The 21,457-nt window shown below is 44.8% G+C and overlaps 1 protein-coding gene across 1 annotated transcript in view; it reads left to right on the top strand.

The window, feature by feature from the left end:
- Positions 1–21,457, top strand: part of SLC22A6 (solute carrier family 22 member 6) — a 98,305-nt gene that overhangs the window by 40,898 nt on the left and 35,950 nt on the right. The window contains exons 7-8 of the mRNA XM_073604949.1: positions 6,880–7,094; positions 7,176–7,284. Of these exons, the coding sequence (XP_073461050.1) occupies positions 6,880–7,094; positions 7,176–7,284 (324 nt within the window). The remainder of the gene's footprint in view (positions 1–6,879; positions 7,095–7,175; positions 7,285–21,457) is intronic.

Genomic DNA, 21,457 nt, shown 5'->3' with positions numbered 1-21,457 from the left:
GCGCAGGCTCATGGAGCAGCTGCTTTGGGCCCCCACAGCAATGACTGGACCCAGGGCAGCTTCCCCTTTTACCCCACTTTAAAGATGGCCATATCTCCAACCATCACTTTTGGGAGTGGTGGATGCCTTTACTCCCCCTTTACTAACGTTGTTCCATCCATCCAGTCCTGTAATGATGTAATGGTCAAAAGATGGAACCACGGGAGTCTCCTCACTCCCACAAGCGTTGAACAGTGAAGAGTCTTAAAGAAGCAGCAGCATTGGGATGAAGGGAAGGTAAAAGACATGGATCACCAGGGAGGTGAGCATCTTCTATTGTAGGGAACTTTCATTGTGATTTTATCATCACCTAACAGGATTGCTTTAATAGGAACTTGCCAGGATAGAAAAATGAGAGCTGCTATAAATTCTCTGACCTGGAACAGATATGTGCGTATGAAGTGGTATGATATGTAATATGCACACACTTGTTTTGGTTCTGTGCCTTGCTTACTAGTAAAGCATGGACAAGGAGGCAGCCCTAAATCATGCAACTTTAAAAACAAATCAGCAAGGGCAGCTTCCATATTCTAATTCCAGCAGATTCCCTGTAATCTGCATTTAAAATGCCGGAAATGAGAAAAATGTGCAGCGAACTTCACAAGTCTTATACTGGACACCTGTTACAGTATTCTGGTGGCAGTGGCTCTATCTATCTATCTATCTTTATTTATTTTCAAATACTATCACTTTTCATCTTTGCCTCCTTACCTCAAATACAAAGATATCTCTATTTGTCCTGGTGACCATGACACTGTAGGACTTAAGCCCATATACCTAATACCATCCTACCTGTACATACCCTCCCTCCAAAAACATCATGGATGACTCGGACTAGTTTTTGGAGTAAAATGGCCTTGCGGCCTTTTATTCAAACGTATAAATTAACATAAATATTATAAATAACTGTACTTTCTTAAATAACTTGTGAGGGTAACTTTCTCAGTAAGAACGATGACTATGACCCTGGTCACTGGTACAACCTCCTTAATTTAAAACCTGCCAGTCGGAAACCCCTGACACGGCATAATCACAACATACCCCAGTGACCTCGCATTTTTAACTCCTGCAGGTTAACCCTTAAGGCCTGAAGGTACCAACTTCAATCCCCATCCTTCCATGTATGGGTACCAGCAAAACAACACCCCCATCCTTGGATGGGTACACATGTTACAACTTGTAACCAAACTTATCCTATTAAAGGAAAACAACAACTGCCACAGCACGAAAGGGGTAACCCCTTACCCTTGCGAGCACCTCCACACACTAAGCCCTCTATGTATGCCTTCCTGTAAGCCTAATGACCATAAGTCCGTGCCCACCTCATTAAGATGTACACCATCGCTGCGCAAATAACGCCATGTGTCAACCTCGAACTCCCTATGACGAATGGCTAAGCCCCCATTCCTTATAAAAAACCATCTCACTTCTTTATTTACTTTTATCCTAGCCCTATCCACTTTTTTATCCGACAAAGCCCAGCGCCACGATAACCTCCCTACCATATCAGACCACACTAAGACCATCTTGGGATAAGCAGCTTTTAAACGCAAAAAATCGCACTTGATGTCTCTGATAAGGTCCCTCCACCCACATGCAATACCAATACGTCAGGGGCCCTGTCCAGGTGGGAGAATCTATGCACTTCCCCAAGCATCCTATTCCACTGCATGCCCGGGACCCAATCCACCTTATGAGGGCCTCTTGTCTGGGAATACGAAGCTGTCTGCCATTCGGCCGAACGTCCGCTCTCTTGGCCCCCCAAAACACGTAGGAGTGACCGAGTATCCAAACCAGACATACATCTTGACCTGTTAACGAAATAAATAATACAACCTCATGAACCTTAATACCCACTCCCACTCATAAACATCACCAAACTAACATTACATTTGAACCATGTGAGGGCGGACATACAGTTTGAATCTATCCGAATCCCATCTGCCAATACGTCTAATTACCTCTTGACTCAAGCCCGCCCTGGCAGCCTCTGTGGCCGCCCCAATCCTGAAAGAATGCAAGGAAAACTGTAAAGGGTCACATCCCACCCTGACCACGCATTTCTTAAAAACTGTTACAAACTGATATTTTGAAAGACACAAACCGTCCTCCTGTATCAAGAAGGGGCCGGTAAAAGCAGGCCTGACCTCCATGAAAGCTCCCACAATCCTAACCGGGCATATGCTATGCTCCGCAATCTTCCCAAACTCCAGATACTTGCCTCTCCCCGCTTGATCCGTTTTGGACCTATTAATCCATATGCGGACCCTATCCACCCATACTTCAACCTCCCCGTTGAAAAGCCCGCCCGGAACCGTCTTGGAAGGGCTCACCAGCTCACTTATCCTCAGCGCCCCAAAAAAGGCCAGCGCGAACGCTGCTTTGAATAGTGCACATTCGTACTCGGATCTGCTGACCCTTTCCAAACTAAGCATCAACTGCTTAAGCATTTCAAATGAGACGGGGCGCCTCCCGTCCCTCTGTTTGTACGCTTTTCTATATCCCTTGACTGCTTGTCCCAACCAAAATTCCTTAGTATGGTCCCGACTCCCCTGCCATTTAAAAAGGAAGGCCAAACCTGCCAATTCACGATTGATTGCAGCTGCCGAGATACCGTTTTCAAAGTCCCTAATGATAAAGTACAGCACTGCCTTGTCCACGTCCGGATCATCAGATCCCATGCCCAAGTCATTCAGAAAGGCGAACCACTCCTTCCATACATTAGAGTAGGCATTCCATGTAGCCATACTCACGGAGCGCTGAATCCATTTTGCTGCTGTTCCAAGGCAATGTTCCATATCCAGCTGGGACAGGCGACCCCCTGATGATCTGCCTCTGGTGCCAACCTCCGGAACCTGTCCCAATGAAAACGAGACAAAGCGTCAGCCAAGGTGTTCTCGGTCCCTGGTAGATGCACAGCATAAATGAACGCATTCAATTGTAAACAACAAAGTACTAGATGGCGCAAAAGCCTGACCACCGGCCCTGATGCCGCGGTCAGCCGATTAACCACTTGCACCACCCCCAGATTGTCGCAATTGAAGCGGACCTTAAGGTTTTTAAATGACTCGCCCCACAGCTCCATGGCCACAACAATGGGGAACAACTCCAAGAGTACCAGGTTCTTTAAGAACCCAGCTTCCCGCCAAGCCGCTGGCCACTTGTCAGCACACCAGTGGCCCTTACAGAAAGCACCAAACCCAGTTGAACCGGCCGCATCAGTAAATAATTCCAGGTCGCAGTTGCTGGTCGGCCCAGACATCCATAGAGCCCTTCCATTGAAAGACTTCAAGAATACCTGCCACACCCGTAAGTCCTCCCTGTGGTCCCTATTCAGACTCACGAAATGTGACGGTGCCCGGATCCCTGCAGTGGCGGCTGACAGCCGCCTGCAGAAAACTCGGCCCATAGGGATGATTCGGCAATCGAAATTTAACTTACCTAGCAGAGATTGGAGTTGGCGAAGCTGCAATTTCCTAACTCCAATAGTCCCGCGAACCTCCTCTTTCAACTTCAACAGTTTGTCCTGCGGAATCCTGCTTTCCATCCTCATCGAATCTATCTCTATTCTGAGGAATGTGATAGTCGCCGCTGGACCCTCCGTTTTTTCCGGGGCTAGCGGCACCCCAAATCTTTCCGCTAAATACTGCAATGTCCCCAAAAGCACTGCACATATGTTGGAACCCGCTGGACCCACACATAAGAAGTCGTCCAAATAATGGATGACTGAATTGATACCTGCCACATCCCGAACTGCCCATTCCAAGAACGAACTGAACGTTTCGAAAAGAGCACAGGATATAGAGCATCCTATTGGAAGACATCGGTCTACATAGTAGGCCCCTTCTCATTTACAGCCTAGCCACCTGAAACTGTCGGGATGAACTGGCAAAAGCCGAAAAGCCGATTCGATATCGGACTTGGCCATTAAAGACCCCTGCCCATATCTCCTCACCCATGCGACCGCTGCGTCAAAAGATGCGTACGCAACCGCACACTCTTCTGGAGCTATCGCATCGTTCACCGACCCTCCCTTCGGGAAAGAGAGGTGGTGTATGAGTCTAAACTTGTTTGGCTCTCTTTTTGGTACCACACCCAAAGAGGAGACCACTAACTCTTGTAGTGGTCTTTCCCGAAAAGGACCCGCCATGCATCCCAATGAAACCTCTTTCTCCAATTTTTCAGAGACCACTGCTGCATGCAGCAAGGCCGACCGCAAATTCTTGGCCTCCGGCGGCACCTCTGCCAAGGCACAAGGAATGTGAAAACCATCCCTAAAACCTGCCTCTAGCGTGGCGGCCGCTGCCGGTCAGGGTATCTATTGAGGAAAGGCCGCATCCTTTCCACCCGTACCAGAGTCCTCCCTCTTACCTGAAGTATCTGCGGAGCGTCCTTTTCCTTTTTTGAAACATTTTGCCAATGCATGGGATCCCGCGCAGCCGGAACACAAGTGCTTGAAACGACAGTTGGCTCCAAATCTGCAAGTTCCTTCATTAAATTGCCAGCCTTATCCCCATTTCTTCTCGGTCGGCTGTCCTGGGGCTGCTGAACCTCCGACCCCTGCCTGAAAAAACTGACTAGGGGCCCTCGCTGCCGTCATCAACCTCATCCACAAGCTGATGTCCTTGTGATCCCAGCGTAGATTCGGTCTCACAGCCATCCTCTGACAAAATTGCTCATCATAGCGTAGCCACGCCATGCCCCCGTATGTCCTATGGGCCTCACTAATGGCCTCTAGGTACACGAACAGCGCTGAACAATGTTCTGGCGCTTTCTCGCCTACCACACTCGCCAAAATGGCGAACGCTTGTAGCCAATTGGAGAACGTTCGCGGGATCAAGCGATACCTACGCTTCTCCTCATCCTCCTTTTTTCCCTCCACCGGTTTTAACCTATCAAGATTAAATTTCTCTAACGGCAGCAACGTGAAAATTTCCACGTATTCGCCCTTCCATATTTTTTCCTTTATCTCGGCTTTTAAATGAGCCCCCAACGGGCCCTCAAAGCAGACATATACCTCGCTCCTTGCCGCATCTGCTAATCTAACCAAATCGGCTTTTTTCTCAGTTGTCTTCACCTGGTCCCCTGAAGTCGTAGCCACTGCTGTGGTAGAGGGGGGCACCCCAACCGCTGTAACGACCGCCACCGGCGAAACCGGGACGTCACCCGCAAGAGGTGGGGTGGTCCCCGTCTGCGGGGTATTCCTCTCTGTCGTCCACACAGTCGCCGGACCACCTCCTGACCCTGATTCCACGCTTGCTACTAGCTCTTTTAGGCCAGTTAGCAACTCCCGCAAACCCTCATTCCCTGTTTGGGGCGCTGATGCTGGCGGTGGAGCCAATACGTTCTCCGCCCCCCCAGCCTGACTATACCCCCCGACCAAGAACTTCCCCCCTGCACCTTCCGCCCCAATAGATTATGCAAAAGAATAGTAACAGGGTTAGAAGAATCGCACTCACCGGGCTGCCCTGGACTGGGGCCAACAGCCGCCACTCCTGGAACCAGCGATGCCTGATGTCCCTGATCGTCGCCTCCGTCAGACCTGGACAGCTCTCCTTCCGACCGATCGTCGTGGTCGTCCATCCTGCCAACTTCTTGTTGCACCCCAGCTGCGGTCGCAGTGGTTGCCGAGGGCCTGCGGTGCTGAGCTCGACCACTCCTCCCTTGATTACCGCTAGGCCCGCTGGATGCCCCTGGTGACGGACTCCTACGTCTACTGTGTCACGGGGTGCGTGCTGACCATCCATTACCTCCCCTCACGCTGGCCCTGGCGTCTCTGGCTGACCCACTGTCGCCCTGCGGTGGACTCCTGGCCATCTCTGTCGCCTGTGCCCCTCCTCCACTTGCCGCGGTGCGTTCTCGTGTGTCCCGAGCCCTCCGTCCCTCTCCTGCTGACCCCTCAGGGGGTTGTAAGCATCTGCGCCTTGCTGGGGAGGAAGAGCCGCGTGCATTGCTGGGCACCCTTCCCCCAGTCACTCCGACCTTCCTCCGATTCCCCCAGGCCTCTCCTCATCCATCCCTCTGCCTCCCCTGCATGCTGGGTGTCTGGGCCTCTCCCGCTGCTATCCCACGCTGCTCCGATCTGGATGAGCCCGAGCCAGCCTCAGGGCTGTATCTCTCTGGCGGCCGTGACCGCCGCGCCCGAGGAGTTGGTGGCCCCCCCGCTCACCGTCGCCCCGCCGTCAACGATCACCCGCAGCTGCTGCTGGAGCCAGTCCGTGCCATTAGCGGCAACCGCCGCTCTGAGCTGATCTATAAAGCCCTCCATCGCCGCCATGCTGTATTAGAAGAAGGGGAAGGTGAAGAGCGGTGAGGTGTGCTGCTAATCTCGTCCTCCACCGCTCTTCGACTGACGTCACTTCCCCTTCCTACATCTCCTACACTTTCCTCATCCAGCCCCTCCCCTTCTCTAAAAGGAGAACTGTACCATTCTGAGACAGGCAGATGTGCAGTCCAGCACTGTCATGCCGTCCCTGCGTTTAGGGTCCCCCTTTGGCTCCGTGACTCTCTTTGTTACCAAGACAGACATTAAGGGGAAATACTAAATTTTATAGATGTCATATATGCAAGAGGTGAGGGGAAATCTTCCCATGGGGGTGGGGACATATTCTGATGACAACACTGAGAAGTGAACATCCCCTACTTTTAATAATTTGTTAATAAAGTCCAAGGCCAGAAATTGCCCAGGAAAAAAATGCAGACAGTAAATATTGCAATGTCCAATTTCCCTTTCCCTGATTTAGCCAAAACTCAAATAAAAAAAGTTTGGGCTGCAGTTGCGCTTTAATAGTCTGTACTTTTCTGTACCATATTGTACTTAACTTTTCTGTATTTTCATAGGTTCTCTACTAGTTTTGCCTATTACGGCTTAGCAATGGACTTACAAAAATTTGGAGTGAGCATCTATCTTATCCAGGTGATCTTTGGGGCTGTCGACTTTCCAGCCAAGCTAGTTTCCACCACATGCATGATCTACATTGGTCGGAGAGTCACACAGTTCTTTTCCCTTTTGCTTGGAGGACTGGCAATCCTAGCTAACATATTTGTGCCAACTGGTAAGACAAAAGGCCCTCATATTATTGGTGCACCATTAAAATAGCTGCATTGAGGAAATTAATAATTATTTATCTTTTTAGAGCTGCAGGCATTGAGGACCAGTCTGGCAGTTTTTGGAAAAGGCTGTTTGGCTGCTTCTTTTAGTTGTGTTTTTCTATATACCACAGAACTCTATCCTACAGTCATCAGGTAGGTACAATCAGTCATGTTCTGCACTCATGAAAAATGATGAATGTGAACAATATTTTAACTCTAGGATTTGCTTGAAGGGTTGGTGTTCTTGCAGCTGGACATAGATGATTTAATAATTAAAGATGAACTTCAGGCATATGAAAATACACATTAATGCAGCTAGGTAATAATTAATAAATACATTTTTTTTTTTTTTAATGCAAGTAGAGTAGGTATGTTCATTTGACTTGGTGTTGGCTTTTTTGAATACCCTATACAGCAGTGTTCAGTCTGAGAGAGAGGGTGGAGCAGGACAGGTAGCCAATTAGGTATGCTGCATGCAAATATGGTGACATAGAACATGAAGATGGTGGAAGAGAGATGAGTGAGCAGAGGGATGAGCTCACCAGTCTTCTGCTGCTATTTTACTGTCCAGTCAGAAGGTTCAGGGTGAAGAGAGGACACGATTGTATTTGTTAAAGTGCATGTATAGCCTTAATCTTTTTATATTTTGGATGAATTAGAAAAGGGTTAAAACCCTTGCCAGGTTATTTTTGCTTCCTGTGTACTATTATGGAAACTTCTAATCACTGGAGTTCAGCATACCTCCCAACATTTTGAGATGGGAATGAGGGACACCTACTAACAAACATATGTAGGCATAGGACGCACCCCTTGCCACACCCCCTTAAAGGAGAATTACCAAAAAAAGGTTAATTAAATCCACAAGTGCTTTTTTTTAACAACTACTATTCCATTTTATTTGCTTTTAAAATGTACAAATGCAGCAATATAGAAATTGGATGAAAGGTTTAGAACTGGGAAACACTTTTTGAAAGATAAAAAGTGCATTTTATATACAACTATATAGATCAGACCAAAATGAGGGACAAATGAGGAGGAAAGAGGGACAGAGGGACATTTCTCCAAATCAGGGACAGTCCCTCCAAATCAGGGACATTTGGGAGCTATGGTTCAGTCTTGAGGCTGGGTTCACACTTGTGCGATGCGGAAACCAGCATGATTACTGTGCGGGTTCCCGCATCGCACCTGAATTGCAAAACTGAACCTGGGAACCACTGCGCGTGTCAAAGTAAAGTTAATGACACCCATAGATCACTTTGCAGATCACAGTGCGAACTGTCAAATGGTGCCATGGTGTGAACACCCATGCAATCCGATTGCACTGTAGATCAAAAAAAGGGTCCTGCATCATTTTGGTGTGAATGCAGTTTGTATGGCTAAATTTGCATCGCACAGACATCGCATGTGATCTGCACAGCAATGCGGTGGGAATCACATGCGATGTTTGTGATCGCACAAGTGTGAGCTCAGCCTCAAAGAGCTTCTGATTTAGAGCCTGATTTGTATGCATGCAGAAAAGTCAAGTCTTAGAAATCCATGTGTGCATCACTATCAGCAATGATAATGGCAGACCCTAGCTTGTGTGCAAAGATGGACAGATATCCTCTCGTCCATCAATCTCAAGTAGATCTCTGTATTTCTGCTGCCATTAACACCTGTAGGTACATCAATTGGCGTTATTGAAACTATGGAAATTTCTGCTTATATGCCCTATCTGTAATGAGTTAATACGTCAGTATAATATTTATTTATAACAATTTATAACAATATTTATGTCTTGTTGCTTCATTGGACTTCACAAAATGTTCTCTGCATGAAAATATGTATTTTTTCATAATGTCAGGGTCATTTTGTAACTCCAGTTTTACACTGGAAATGAGTCACGCTGAATACATTAGTTGGGAACCTTATTTCCCAAAGAGAATCTAGTCTTTGTACCAGCAATTATCACTGAGTGTTTGCACCACTAGGTGTTGCTGCTGTTGCATTTGCAATTAGAAACAAACCCTGCTTTCTGTTTTTTATTGTTTTAGCACATAGGAAATCTATTATTTATCTTCTGGTTTGCACAGGATAATTTAAATGTCATGCGGGCAGGTGTTTCAGTAAATATTTATTTATGTTTTAATTGCTTTACTGACCTGATATGTCCACTGTGATAAATTTCATTACGTATTTAAAATAAAGTTAAAATGAAGATAACCAAAGACTTTCTCTCAAAACATTAGCATTTTTTTTTTCATTCCTGGTAAACATTTGAAAATGTGTATTATTTTTTTCAAATATGATAATTTTTTATCTTGTCAATCCTTTTCATGCTTGTAAAAAAAGGTGATTCTATATTCTATCTCTGTAGATGCCTTGTTATGTTAAGGATATGTGCGCACTTACTCTATATGTGTCTACACCACCAGGTGGGACTGCCTGCTGTGACCGCACCAGCCATGTCCCATTACCAAATGAACCAAAAATATGTTAACCACTAGATTTTTGCAGCAGACACATGGGTGTATTTCTGTATTCCTGAAACCTGATAGTAAAATCTGTAAAAATATATTTTATATGGGCTTTTGAAAGAAACAGAACAGTCATGTAGGTGCTATGGACATTGGCCCAAATCTATGGGGTCATCATGTAAGTATGTGTATATATATATATATATATATATATATATATATATATATATATATATATATATATATTCATATTTATACCGTATATTGGATTTTAGGTTGATTAGATATAGATAAGTTTTTTACTTGCTGTTAATTTTGTGGTTGCAAGCAAACTGAATTATCTTTTGCTAGCATAGAGCTTTGAAGGAGTTACACAATGCAATTGTATTTTTCAAAAGATGTTTTACTTCCCAATGCTTTTTACAAGTTGCTTAATACTATGGCTGCTGTTAAGATTACCTTTTTATCCATTTGACCTGGAGTTCAGACAAGCATTGAGTTTTGTGACTGTGTGCCACATGCAGTGGATATAAAAAGTCTACATGCCCCTGTTAAAATGTCAGGTTTCTCTGATGTAAAAAAATTAGACAAAGATAAATAATTTCAGAACCTTTTCCACCTCTAATGTGACATATAAACTAAACAACTCAGTTGAACAACAAACTAAAATCATTTAGGTGGAGGGAAGTAAAAATAAAAAAATAAAATAATATGGTTACATAAGTGTGCACACCCTTAAACCAATACTTTGTTGAAGCACCTTTTGTTTTTATTACAGCACTCAGTCTTTTTGGGTATGAAATAGGAATGTGGAGGTATAGGGGGATTATAACGGTGCCAAAACATGCAGGTAGATAGATATATTAAAAATATACAAAAAACACTTTATTGAAGTATATTAATACATAACGTAGACAGGGCATATACAGATCTAGAACCTTAAAAGAGGTGCAATACACAATTAAATTGTAAAAAACAATACAGACAGATAGGCCTAGTGGTGAGGGCCTCCAAATCAATTCCTACACGTCTCGCCAAAACATTGGCTTCCTCAGGGAAATGATATAGGCCTGTGCCAACATTGAAGGTTTCTACATGAAAAAAAAAATAAGAAACTTTGTGCAAAAATAATACAAGACACAAGTAACATAGTATAATAGATAAATAACTGAATGAGTGTGTGACATGACAATACTCCTAGAGTGGGAAAGAGAACCTAGCGATCCAAGCACGTACCTGAGAACCACTCACCAGAACCAAATCGGGAGAGGGCACCCCAACCTAGGGCCGACAAGGCCGCATCGCATCTATGGTTGTAGTGGGCATACAAAGACCTAGCGATCGAGGGTTAAAGAAAGAAAGATTGTAAAAACAATAAAAGAATCACCAAACAAGGTGGGATGGACATTATCCCAAACCAAATCAATAGGGCTAACAAAGCCTTAGCAACTTACAGTTTAAAATCAATATAATCCGAAAAGGAGCGCCTGGAGAGTGTTAGGAAGGCATAATTGAGAGGTGAATGAGATGTTGATCATTAAGATGTATGTCTCTAAGGGAGATAAATCCAAAGTTAGCCCTGATCGTGTAAGGTTAATATAATAAAAGAAGATATTATAAGTGTGGATTAATGTATGAGAAATCAACTTACCCAAGGGAGAGCAAAAAGAGGCTCAAATGAGCCAAACAGTACTCTTATGGGAATGTAAGGATCACTAAAGTTAGAGGGTATAGTAATGCGAGGCAGCAGGAGTTCTCACGTCCTGTCAAAAACCAATTTGTATAGGATCAGAAAATAGGCAAAATGGTCTATCGTGATAGTAAATGGATAGAGGGAAATAGACATGCTCGTGGACATTTCTCTTGAGACCTTCACTACTATTATGTACTACTTTAGTTTGAAGCTAAAAAAAATAATTTTAGATATAAAATTCATTTGTCCAGCCCTTTGTTCCTTCCATTTCTTATCTTGTTTCAGTCTCCCTCTCTCTACCTTCCTTCTTTTTCTCCCACCCCTCCTTTTTATTTTTATTTTTGTCTTTTCCCCCCTTTTTCATCCTTCCTTCCTCCTGCCCTCCTTCCCTTTCTTTCCCAATCTTCGGTTTCTTCATTTCCAATCCTCATCTTTTTTCTTTAGCCATGGATCCTGATTTTTGGTCTCTTGTATTACAGTTCTATTCTTTTATGTACTTTTTGTATGTATTTCATTCATAATGACCATTTGAGTGATGTAAGTAAATCAACAATGGGTGTTAAAATAACCCAACCTACTCGATTATCCATATAAATAATTTTTTGTTATCCAAAAAAACGTTTTTCTTTTTTTCATTTCCTTATTAATGTGTGACCTGGCTATATGCGGTGTGACGTACCCGGGGCTTGCCTCCCATTCCCCCCAGGTGCTGGGTTGCGTTGGCTTACTTTGTGCCCCGTTCCGTCTCACCGCCCCTTTTTCTCCCCGAGTGGGGATTCACCTCGTTCTCCCTAAGTAGTGCCCCTTGCCCTCCCTCTGGTGCATGGTGTAATCGGGATCCCCTTTCTTTGGCCCCCAGGCTTGCGCTGCTGTTGGCTGTATGGACGCCCAGGGCAGCACCCATCCAGTGCTTGCCCGCCCTCGCCCCCCGCCCTCACACTCTTCGTCATCTTGCCCCCACCTATACCATCCTGCCTCGGGGTATTGGGTTGCTGCCCTTTGGCTATTGCTGACTGACAGCATACTTTCTATATCCTGCAGAGCCGCACTGACACACTGTCACACGATACCGTCCGCAATGCACCATGGACCTTGTAGGCTCCTTGGTTGTCATTGCGGGCGCATGCGCGGGAGCTCTTTTTGTCCGCTCACCTAATCAGCCATGCTGATCAGGTGTGGGGGACTTACTTTTTTTTTTTAATTTCTTTTTATTAATTTTAAAGACAAAACAAACAAAACATACATTCTCCGACCGGCAACATACCAATCGAAGTCGGCCTCGCAGGGCCTACAATAACTAATTAAAACATTCTTAATCCTCCCTCCCCCAGACCTTCAACCCGACCAACAGTCATATAATAACGGATAAGAACCTTTGCATCAAGAATTTCAAATTATTTATAAGGACATCCTCTCTTTACCCCTACAATATTTTACATACAAGGCATATATATCAGGGAACAAAAAATAGTTAATTATTTACCAATAACAGATAATCGGTAGAATGTTAGGTGGACCACTCCTTTACCACCTATCTATTGAATATCCCTCCTAACTCACTGTAGCAGTGGAGTCCAACCACGCCTGCCATACCTTTGTGAATTTCTTGGGACAACCTCTAGAATGGTACGTTGCCTTGTATAAGGAAATAACCGAATTAACCAATTTTTTCCAAAATAATAAAGTAGGAGCAGTAGTTTTTTTCCAGTTTAGTAAGATAGCTTTCCTGCCATAGAATAACCCAATATTTAATAATGTGCGATGCGCACGGGAAGGAACAACCTCCTCCACTAGTCCTATTAAACAAACTCTAGGCGTTAATGGAACTGGAGTACTAAGTACCTCCGCCAAACATTCTATTATATCTGACCAGAACCTTTGAATGTGCGCACAGCTCCAGAATATATGCTCTGCGTCAGCTGGAGTGTGAGAGCATCTCCCACACTGGCTACTCACTGTTGGGTGAATGCGAGACAATCTGGCAGGAGTGAGATATATCCTGTGTAGAAATTTAAAATGAATTAAGCGGTCCCTTGCCGAAACTAGATATTTAAACGGATGATCCCACATATCGTCCCAATCCTCGCCCTGAATATCTGTAATCTCTCTCTCCCAACTTGCTCTACATTTGGTGACCCCCAGAGGTGTTTTCTTAAAAAGAGATTTGTACACTGAAGATAAAGGTTTGGCTAAGTCCTCCTCCAATAGCATGGTCTCCAATAGTGATGGCAAATATTCTATCCTTTGGCCTGCAGTTCGCTCTTTAAAGGCATGACGCAGCTGTAAGTAGCGGAAGAAGAAGGAGTTGGGAAGGTCATGCCTGGTCTTCAGCTGGTCAAAAGTACAAAGTTCCCCCTCACTAGTAATGTCCTTCAAAACCTTAATACCTTTGCATGCCCATAACATAGGATCAGGAAGAGAGAAAAAATGTGGAAGCTTCGGATTCATCCATAAGGGAGCTGATGGCGTAATTCCCGTATAACTGGGAGACATTAAGGTAGTGGTTATTTCCCAAGATTTAATCGTTGCTTTCATTGATTCCGTCAGAGGTAGACAGGATTTCGGGCCCCTATACAATGCCAGCTTTAAACTTTCGTAAGGCCCCAGGTGTGCAGTTTCAACTACTGTGGCAGAGTCACCAGAATCCGCCATCAGCCATCTCCTGGCAAAGACCATCTGTCCGGCGAGAAAGTATTTCTGCTAGTCAGGTAGAGCCAACCCCCCCTGACCCCATGGTTCCTGTCGTACTTTAATACTTATACGTGGAGAATGTGAGGACCATATGAAAGATCCTATGATGCTGTTTAGTGTTTTAAAATACCTTTTGGGAATCCACACCGGGGACCGAAAGAAATTTCATTTTTTTGAGACTGACCCGCCCCATCAAGGAGAGGGGTAGGTTCTTCCATGCCAACGTTTTTTGCTTATGACTATTTACCAAGGGTCGGAGATTTAGGGACAGGTAATCCTGAATATTGGCTGTGACTTTAACCCCTAAATAAGTTATTGATGAGACCCCTTGTAGCGACAAAGTATCATCTGCTAATTTTTTTGCTTCAGTTCCCAACAGTAAGATGGATGACTTACCCCAATTTACTCGCAGACCTGAAAAGGTGGCGAATCTATCCATAACTAACAAGGCTGCCCTAAGAGACGGGCCGGGATCTCTGAGAAACAGAAGCAAGTCATCGGCGTATAAAGCAATACATTCTTTTATGGACCCTACCCGAATTGCCTGCACCTCCTCCGAACGCCGAAGGGCCCTAGCCAAGGGCTCCATCATCAAGGCGAAAAGAAAAGGGGAGAGCGGGCACCCCTGCCTGGTGCCTCTACCTATTTGAAAGAAGTCAGAAACCATGGTGCCAAGCCTCACCGCCGTCCTCGGTGCACTGTAAAGTAAATTGACCCAGCGACGGAAGCCAGGACCAAACCCCATGCTCTCCAAAACCTTATGCATGTATTGCCAGTCCACAGAATCGAAAGCTTTCTCGATGTCTATAGAGACAACCACTTTAGCCGGGAACTCCGTATTATCCATCTGAATATGTGTAAACAGCCTCCTTAAGTTTGTATCCGTAGACATACCTGGCATAAAACCTGTCTGATCAATGTCAACCAGAGTCGAAATGACCGTGGCCAGTCTCGTAGCCAACACCTTGGCAAGAATCTTTAGATCCAAATTAAGTAAAGCTATTGGGCGATACGAAGAGCACAGCTGTGGGTCCTTGCCTGGCTTTAGGAGAAGCACCATATAAGCCTTCATCTTTGAAGTCGGCAAGGAGCCATGTTCCCAACAATGCTTAAACAATAAGTTTAGTCTAGGGGCCAGCTGTGACATGTAGACCCTATAGAAGTCAGCAGGAAAGCCATCCGGGCCCGGAGCTTTTTTTGGGGGAAATGCAAGTATGGCCGCCTCAATTTCCAGATCAGAGATATCTGCATCCAACAGTGTAGCTTCTGTATCTGTTAATTGAGGCATGGAAAGGCTCTGAAGAAGATCTTCCAGCTCTGCCACATCATAAGACTGAATTGGGGAGTATAGAGTTTGTAGAAACTCACAAATTCATCCATGATTCCCGCTGGATCTGATATTAATGTCCCTGCGCTGTTTTTTATTACCGGAATACTAACAGGAATCTTTAGGTCAGCCACCAGGTTGGCCAGCAGCTTACCATTTTTATCCTCCTCAGCAAAAATATTTTCTGCCTGCCTTTTTACCTCGGTATGAGCCAATTCTGTGAAATTTACTTCTACTGCCCTCCTACTATGCAGCAAGCAGGTATAGTTAACCTTCGAGGGGGAATCAGCCTGAAGCTGTGCACATTCCCTCTCCTTAGTCACAAGGGTTTCATATTCTTGATTATGATCTTTCCTAGCTGTTTTAATTGCCGATATAAATTCACCTCTTGATACCGCTTTCAAAGTATCCCAAACAATAGGCGGGTCAGCCGTATCCACATTTGTCACCCAAAAGATTTCCAATGCAGTTTGAACTTGTGTAGTTACTTGTTCCTCTTGCAGCCAACCCGGCGCCAATGTCCAACCCCCTTTTTGGCCTCTGGTGGGAGAGGTCAGGGTAACCAACAGAGGTCTGAAGTCCCCCCAGCTAAATATTCTGATTCGTATAGACTGTTCAATAGTAGAGCATTCCCAAATACTAAGTCTATTCTAGCTGAAGATTTATGGGTGGTAGACAAATGTGAATAGGACACGACTCCCGGGTTTTTCCACCTCCAAAATTCAGTCAAACCCGCTACCGATGCCCACGTGCAGAGATCCACCGAGGCTGTCCTATTAGCATTAGATGATATATAACAATTGCGCTTTAAAGGGTGGTGGTAGGTAGACATTCACAAGTAATTTTTTTTTGATATGCCAGATCTAACACTAATGCCACATATCGTCCTCTTGGGTCAGTGAACACCCGGTGAATGGTGCATGGTGCATGCAATCGCTTTACTTATCAATATAGATGTTCCTCTAGCATAAGATGAATAAGAGGAGTGAAAGGACCTCTGTATCCATGGTCTGCGCAAAGAAAGAGACTTATTTCCCTCCAGATGTGTCTCCTGCAGGAGAACGACATGTAGCCTTACTTGTTTAAGATATTGGAATACAGCTGCCCTCTTGAATTTATTATTCAGACCTCTAACATTCCACGATATGATTTTTATCCTACTATCCATCATCTTTAGGTAACTAATGTACGAATCTTCCCCAATGACAACACAAATATGTTCAAGCAGAATAATTCTGAGAGTGTGAGCAAGAAAGGAACATCAGATGCAGTTTGTACAGAATATATGACTGTGGTCTAACCTTCCCAACCCCCCCCCCTCCACTGTTATACCAGAAACTGGGAACCTTACAATTAAACAACACCTACTAAAAAAATTTAAAAAACTAAAAAAAGTCCGGTATGCAGCTTTGACCCTATAACAAAAAACTCCAAAAGAGCTCAACCAAAAGTGTCGATAGTTCAGCATAAAGAAAAAAAAACAAAGAAAAAAATAATTTACAGTGTCTACTTCTTGAGACTCCTTGTTGATTCCATATAAAAGTGCAGCCGATTGAACATGACAATGCTAGAAGTAATACAGTAACAGTGGGAATAGTTGCGGTATTATTTATACATCTCCATATAGGCCTCTCAGTTTCCAGTGGCTATCAGGTTTAGCGTAGAGAATAGTACCTCACATGTTGAAAATACCCCAACTGGGGGTGACCCATCAAGGCACAAGCAGCAACAATTCTGTGCTAACATTTGGGCCCCTTCTTCCTCCTGGTGCTTCCTCCCCCAAGTAACATGTGTAGAAAAAGGAGAAAAGTCATGCAGCGTAACAAGGGGGCAAGAAAAAAACAAAAAATGGAAAAGGCCGGAGTATAGATCCAGAAACTGTGTGGCAAAGAAAAGAGAATAAACAAAAAGAACTTTGTTATAGTCACGCCAGCAAGGAACAGTGCTATCACACATTATGATCCAGCCAGTCGTTAGCATCTTGTGGGGTTTCAAAGAATTTCACAGTACCTTTATGTTGCACTCATAGACGACTGGGGTAAAGCATGCTGTATTTTAGTTCTCTCTCCCTGAGCCTTCTCTTTACATCCGTAAATGAACGACGTCTTTTCTGGGTTTCTGCCGAGAAATCTGGGAACAGCATGATACGGGCATTTTCGAATTTTAACTCCTTATGCTTCCTGGCCTCTGCTAGTAACATGTCGCGGTCCCTATAATTAAGGAACCGAACCAGAAACGGCCTCGGTGGGGCACCTGATGGTCTGGCTCCTGTGGGGACCCTGTGCGCTCTTTCGGCCACATACGTGGGAGGGAGCTCACCAAGAGAGAGCAATGATTTAAAAATTGTTCTGCAAATGCGGTCGCATCAGTGCCCTCCGCTCCTTCCAGGAGCCCCATCACCCTCACATTATTCCGTCGCTGGCGGTCTTCAGAATCATCTGCTCTGCATTGCAAAGCGCCCACCATTTCCTTCAGTTCCCTTAATTGCGACCCTTGACTGTGTGAGGCATCTTCCACTTCTGAAATGCGATCCTCCGCAGTGGTTAATCTGCCCCTAATCTTATCCAGATCGTGATGAATGAGATTGCACTCGGAAGCTAGGAGGTCAATGCGCCCCATTAGCTCCGATTTAGATGCCATTATGGCCTCTATGATCGGACCGGTTATAGCTGCAGTATCCAGCTCAGTCTCTGCTGGTGAGAGGGGATTATCCTGCGGTGCAGAGGCTGTGTCCCGCTGCGCCATCTTTACCTTCGTCGTCTGGGCGCGCTGTGTTGTATTCACAGGAGCTGGAGCGGAGGAGGAGTGGGCGGGACTAGTCGCCATGCTGCCCTGGGAGCGGAGATTTCTCTGTTCCTTCGGCGGCTGAGAACGGGGGTTTCTCTGCTGTTTTGAAGCCGAGGGTGGCATAGCAAGCCACCCAGATGCCGCCGCTCGTTAAGAGACACCTTCACTAGTATTTCAAACCGCAAAATCAGCTGTAATCAGGATAAAATACCGGAGGTTCACAGGAGCTCAGAGCAAACACGTCCTGCCTCGATCACATCCCGGCCACGCCCCCCGTGGGTGACTTACTTAAACCAGCCCGTCCTTCATTTCATTGCTGGACAGTCAAGACAGAATTCATAATACAGAGTAAAATGATGGAGCAAGTGTTTGTGTTTTGGGAGGGACACAGGATAGTGGCGAGGTCTGGGGCATGCTCTGCACCACCATCCTGTAATGGTTAATCGTCTTGAGAATATGACGGTGGAACACTGGTATCCGTTGGTTCCAGGTGTGAAAAGGTTAAGTGCCTGGGAAAGTTTTGGAGGGTGGCAGCCCTATGTGGTTTACTATATAGACATATAGTAATAAAAATGATATTTGAATAAAAACGATTTTTTCTGTAAAAGGCATGTTGATGTCAGATGGCCTTAGAGAGTTGCTACAATTGAAAGTAGAGGAATACAGCTGTAGCGCTTACCCCCGCAGGTGCTGCTTGATATGATGAGTTCTTTGTTCTGCCATGACTCTTTAAAACCACTTGACTGCTGGAAGATTTACCCCCTTCATGACCAGGTCACTTTTGTGATACACCACTGGGTTATTTTAACTGACAATTGCGCAGTCGTGCAACACAGTACCCAAATAAAATTTATGTCCTTTTCTTCCCACAAATAGAGCTTTCTTTTGGTGGTATTTGGTCACCACTGGGTTTTTTATTTTCTGCGCTATGAACAAAAAACACAAACAATTTTGAAAATAAACAATATTTTTTACAAACTATGGGATATATTTAGGGATTTTTTTTTTAAACTAAAAATGGTGGCAATCAATGACTTATTGCGGGACTGCGATATTGCAGTGGACTGTCGAGATACTAATTGACACTTTTTGGGAACCAGTGACACGAATGCAGTGATCAGTGCTAAAAATATGCACTGTACTAATGACACTCGATGGGAAGGGGTTAAACATCTAGGGTGATCAAAGGGTTAAATGTGTGCTTAGCTAGTGTTTTTGTGTTTACTGTGTGCCTGCTCCCCCTGCAGGCAGAAATGCAGAATCACGCATATATACATGATTCTGCCCACAACTGCCTCCCTGTAGCAGTAAAAGTACTATAGGACGGTCAGCAAGTGGTTGAGCTGCTTGGTCCCCACTGATACACTTGATTATAGGCTTATTAGAAGGCTTTTCACATCTGTGTAACTTAAACATTAGTATGCCACCACTCCATCAACTCCACCAACACAAAAAAAATAGCACACAAATAACTTGAAATGAAATAGAATAAATATATTAAGCCAAGGCAAGGTAACACAAAACACAAACCATTAAATAACCAAAGATCACATTAAAATATGTTAGGCTAACTAATTTCAGTACTAGCCTTATGTATGGCAATTAGCTTAAATGACATTAACCAAAACTAAAGCTAAACCAAACTAACATGATATCCACAATATTATAAGGAACCACATAAACTGTGAGGCATATATAGCAGTAAAGGGAATCTAAGAGTAACTCTGTAATAGCCAATTCAAAGAAAGTGTTTCGGAGTGCACACTATAATCATGCTCCCAGATGTGGGTATGCGTAAGTGTTCCTGAATAGGGTACCCCTGGTACCCCTTATGTTGTGTACACACGGGTGGACTTTTCAACCGGACTGGTCCGACAGGATGAATCCGTCGGACAATCTGAACGTGTGTGGGCTTCATCGGACCTGCAGCCGACATTTTCGGATGAAAATCAGACGGACTTTAGATTTAGAACATGTTTCAAATCTTTCCGACGGACTGGAGTCCGGTTGAAAAATCCGCTCGTCTGTATGCTAGTCCGACGGACGAAAACCGACGCTAGGGCAGCTATTGGCTACTGGCTATCAACTTCCTTATTTTAGTCCGGTCGTACATCATCACGTACAAATCCGTCGGACTTTGGTGTGATCGTGTGTAGGCAAATCCGTTCGTTCGAAAGTCCATCGGAAGTCCGTCAAAAGTTCGTCGAAAGTCCGTTGGAAAGACCGTCGGACCTTTGATGACGAAAAGTCCACCCGTGTGTACACGGCATTAGGCAGCGCTCCTCCAGCTGACAGCACAACAGCAGGGGAGGGATCAGCCTAAGGAGAGCGAGCACAGAAGCACAAGCCTGCTCCTTAGCTAGTTTTTAAGGAACACATTGATTTTAAGTCTAACACACAGGCTTGGTGTTTTTCGAAATGGGACATGGTAAAGTAGGGTTTTGGTAGTACAACAAGTACATTTTAGAAGAAGGCAATTAAAAAATGTAATTGTCAACTTTTATAACAAGTACAACATAAGGTGTGATACCAAAATGTTTCCTCTGCAAGCACTGTGCATTTGCACTGTTATTAAAGGAGAAATAGGGCCAAAGCTCTTTAGCCCTACTTCTCCTGTGGCTCACAGGAGTGCACTAAATTCTTTGCTCTTTTGTGACTCATATTCAGCTGACAGCGGGTTAAAGTCCGCTGTCGACTGACATTACGGAGCCAGTCCAGGCTCTGTAGAGATCCCAACTAATATCGGGATCCACCCAGATGCCTGACCTGCAGCTGAAATAGAAGCAGAGGGGCGCCAGACTGAGTGCAGTAGGTTTAATGATAAAAACAAGTAGTAACCCACAAATTAGATGAATAAAATCAACATGGGTGGTGAAATAGCCAGTCCTAAAACTCTAGAAATCGTCCTTATAGCCGTGGAAGCCTGGGGCACAAATGGTGTTGTGATGAATCCACAGAAAACCAAGGACCAGGAAGCAGTCGATCATGGCCGTGACCAGCGTGAACCGCACGATGGCGCCGGGCCAGACGTGACATCACAGGAACATTATTATCGGCGTTCACACACAGAGGGGGCGGTAATGCATTTCAAAGCAACTGCTTATTTTTCAGTCCGTGATTGGCTGTGTGTGAACGCTGATAATCTTGTTACTATGATGTCATGTCCATCCCGCTGCCATCTTGCTTATCACGCTGGTCATGGCCGTGATCGGCTGCTTCCTGGTCCTCGGTTTTCTCTGGATCCATCACAACACCATCTGTGCCCCAGGCTGCCATGGCTATCAGGACGATTTCTAGAGTTTCAGGACTGGCGATTTCACCACCCATGCTGATTTTATTCATCTAATTTGTGAGTTACTACTTGTTTTTATC

The sequence above is a fragment of the Aquarana catesbeiana genome, linkage group LG11 (genome assembly GCF_042186555.1).
Source record: "Aquarana catesbeiana isolate 2022-GZ linkage group LG11, ASM4218655v1, whole genome shotgun sequence".
Classification (NCBI taxonomy): Eukaryota; Metazoa; Chordata; class Amphibia; order Anura; family Ranidae; genus Aquarana; species Aquarana catesbeiana.
The sequence above is the reverse complement of the archived record's forward strand: the minus strand, read 5'-3'. Positions and strand labels throughout refer to the sequence as shown.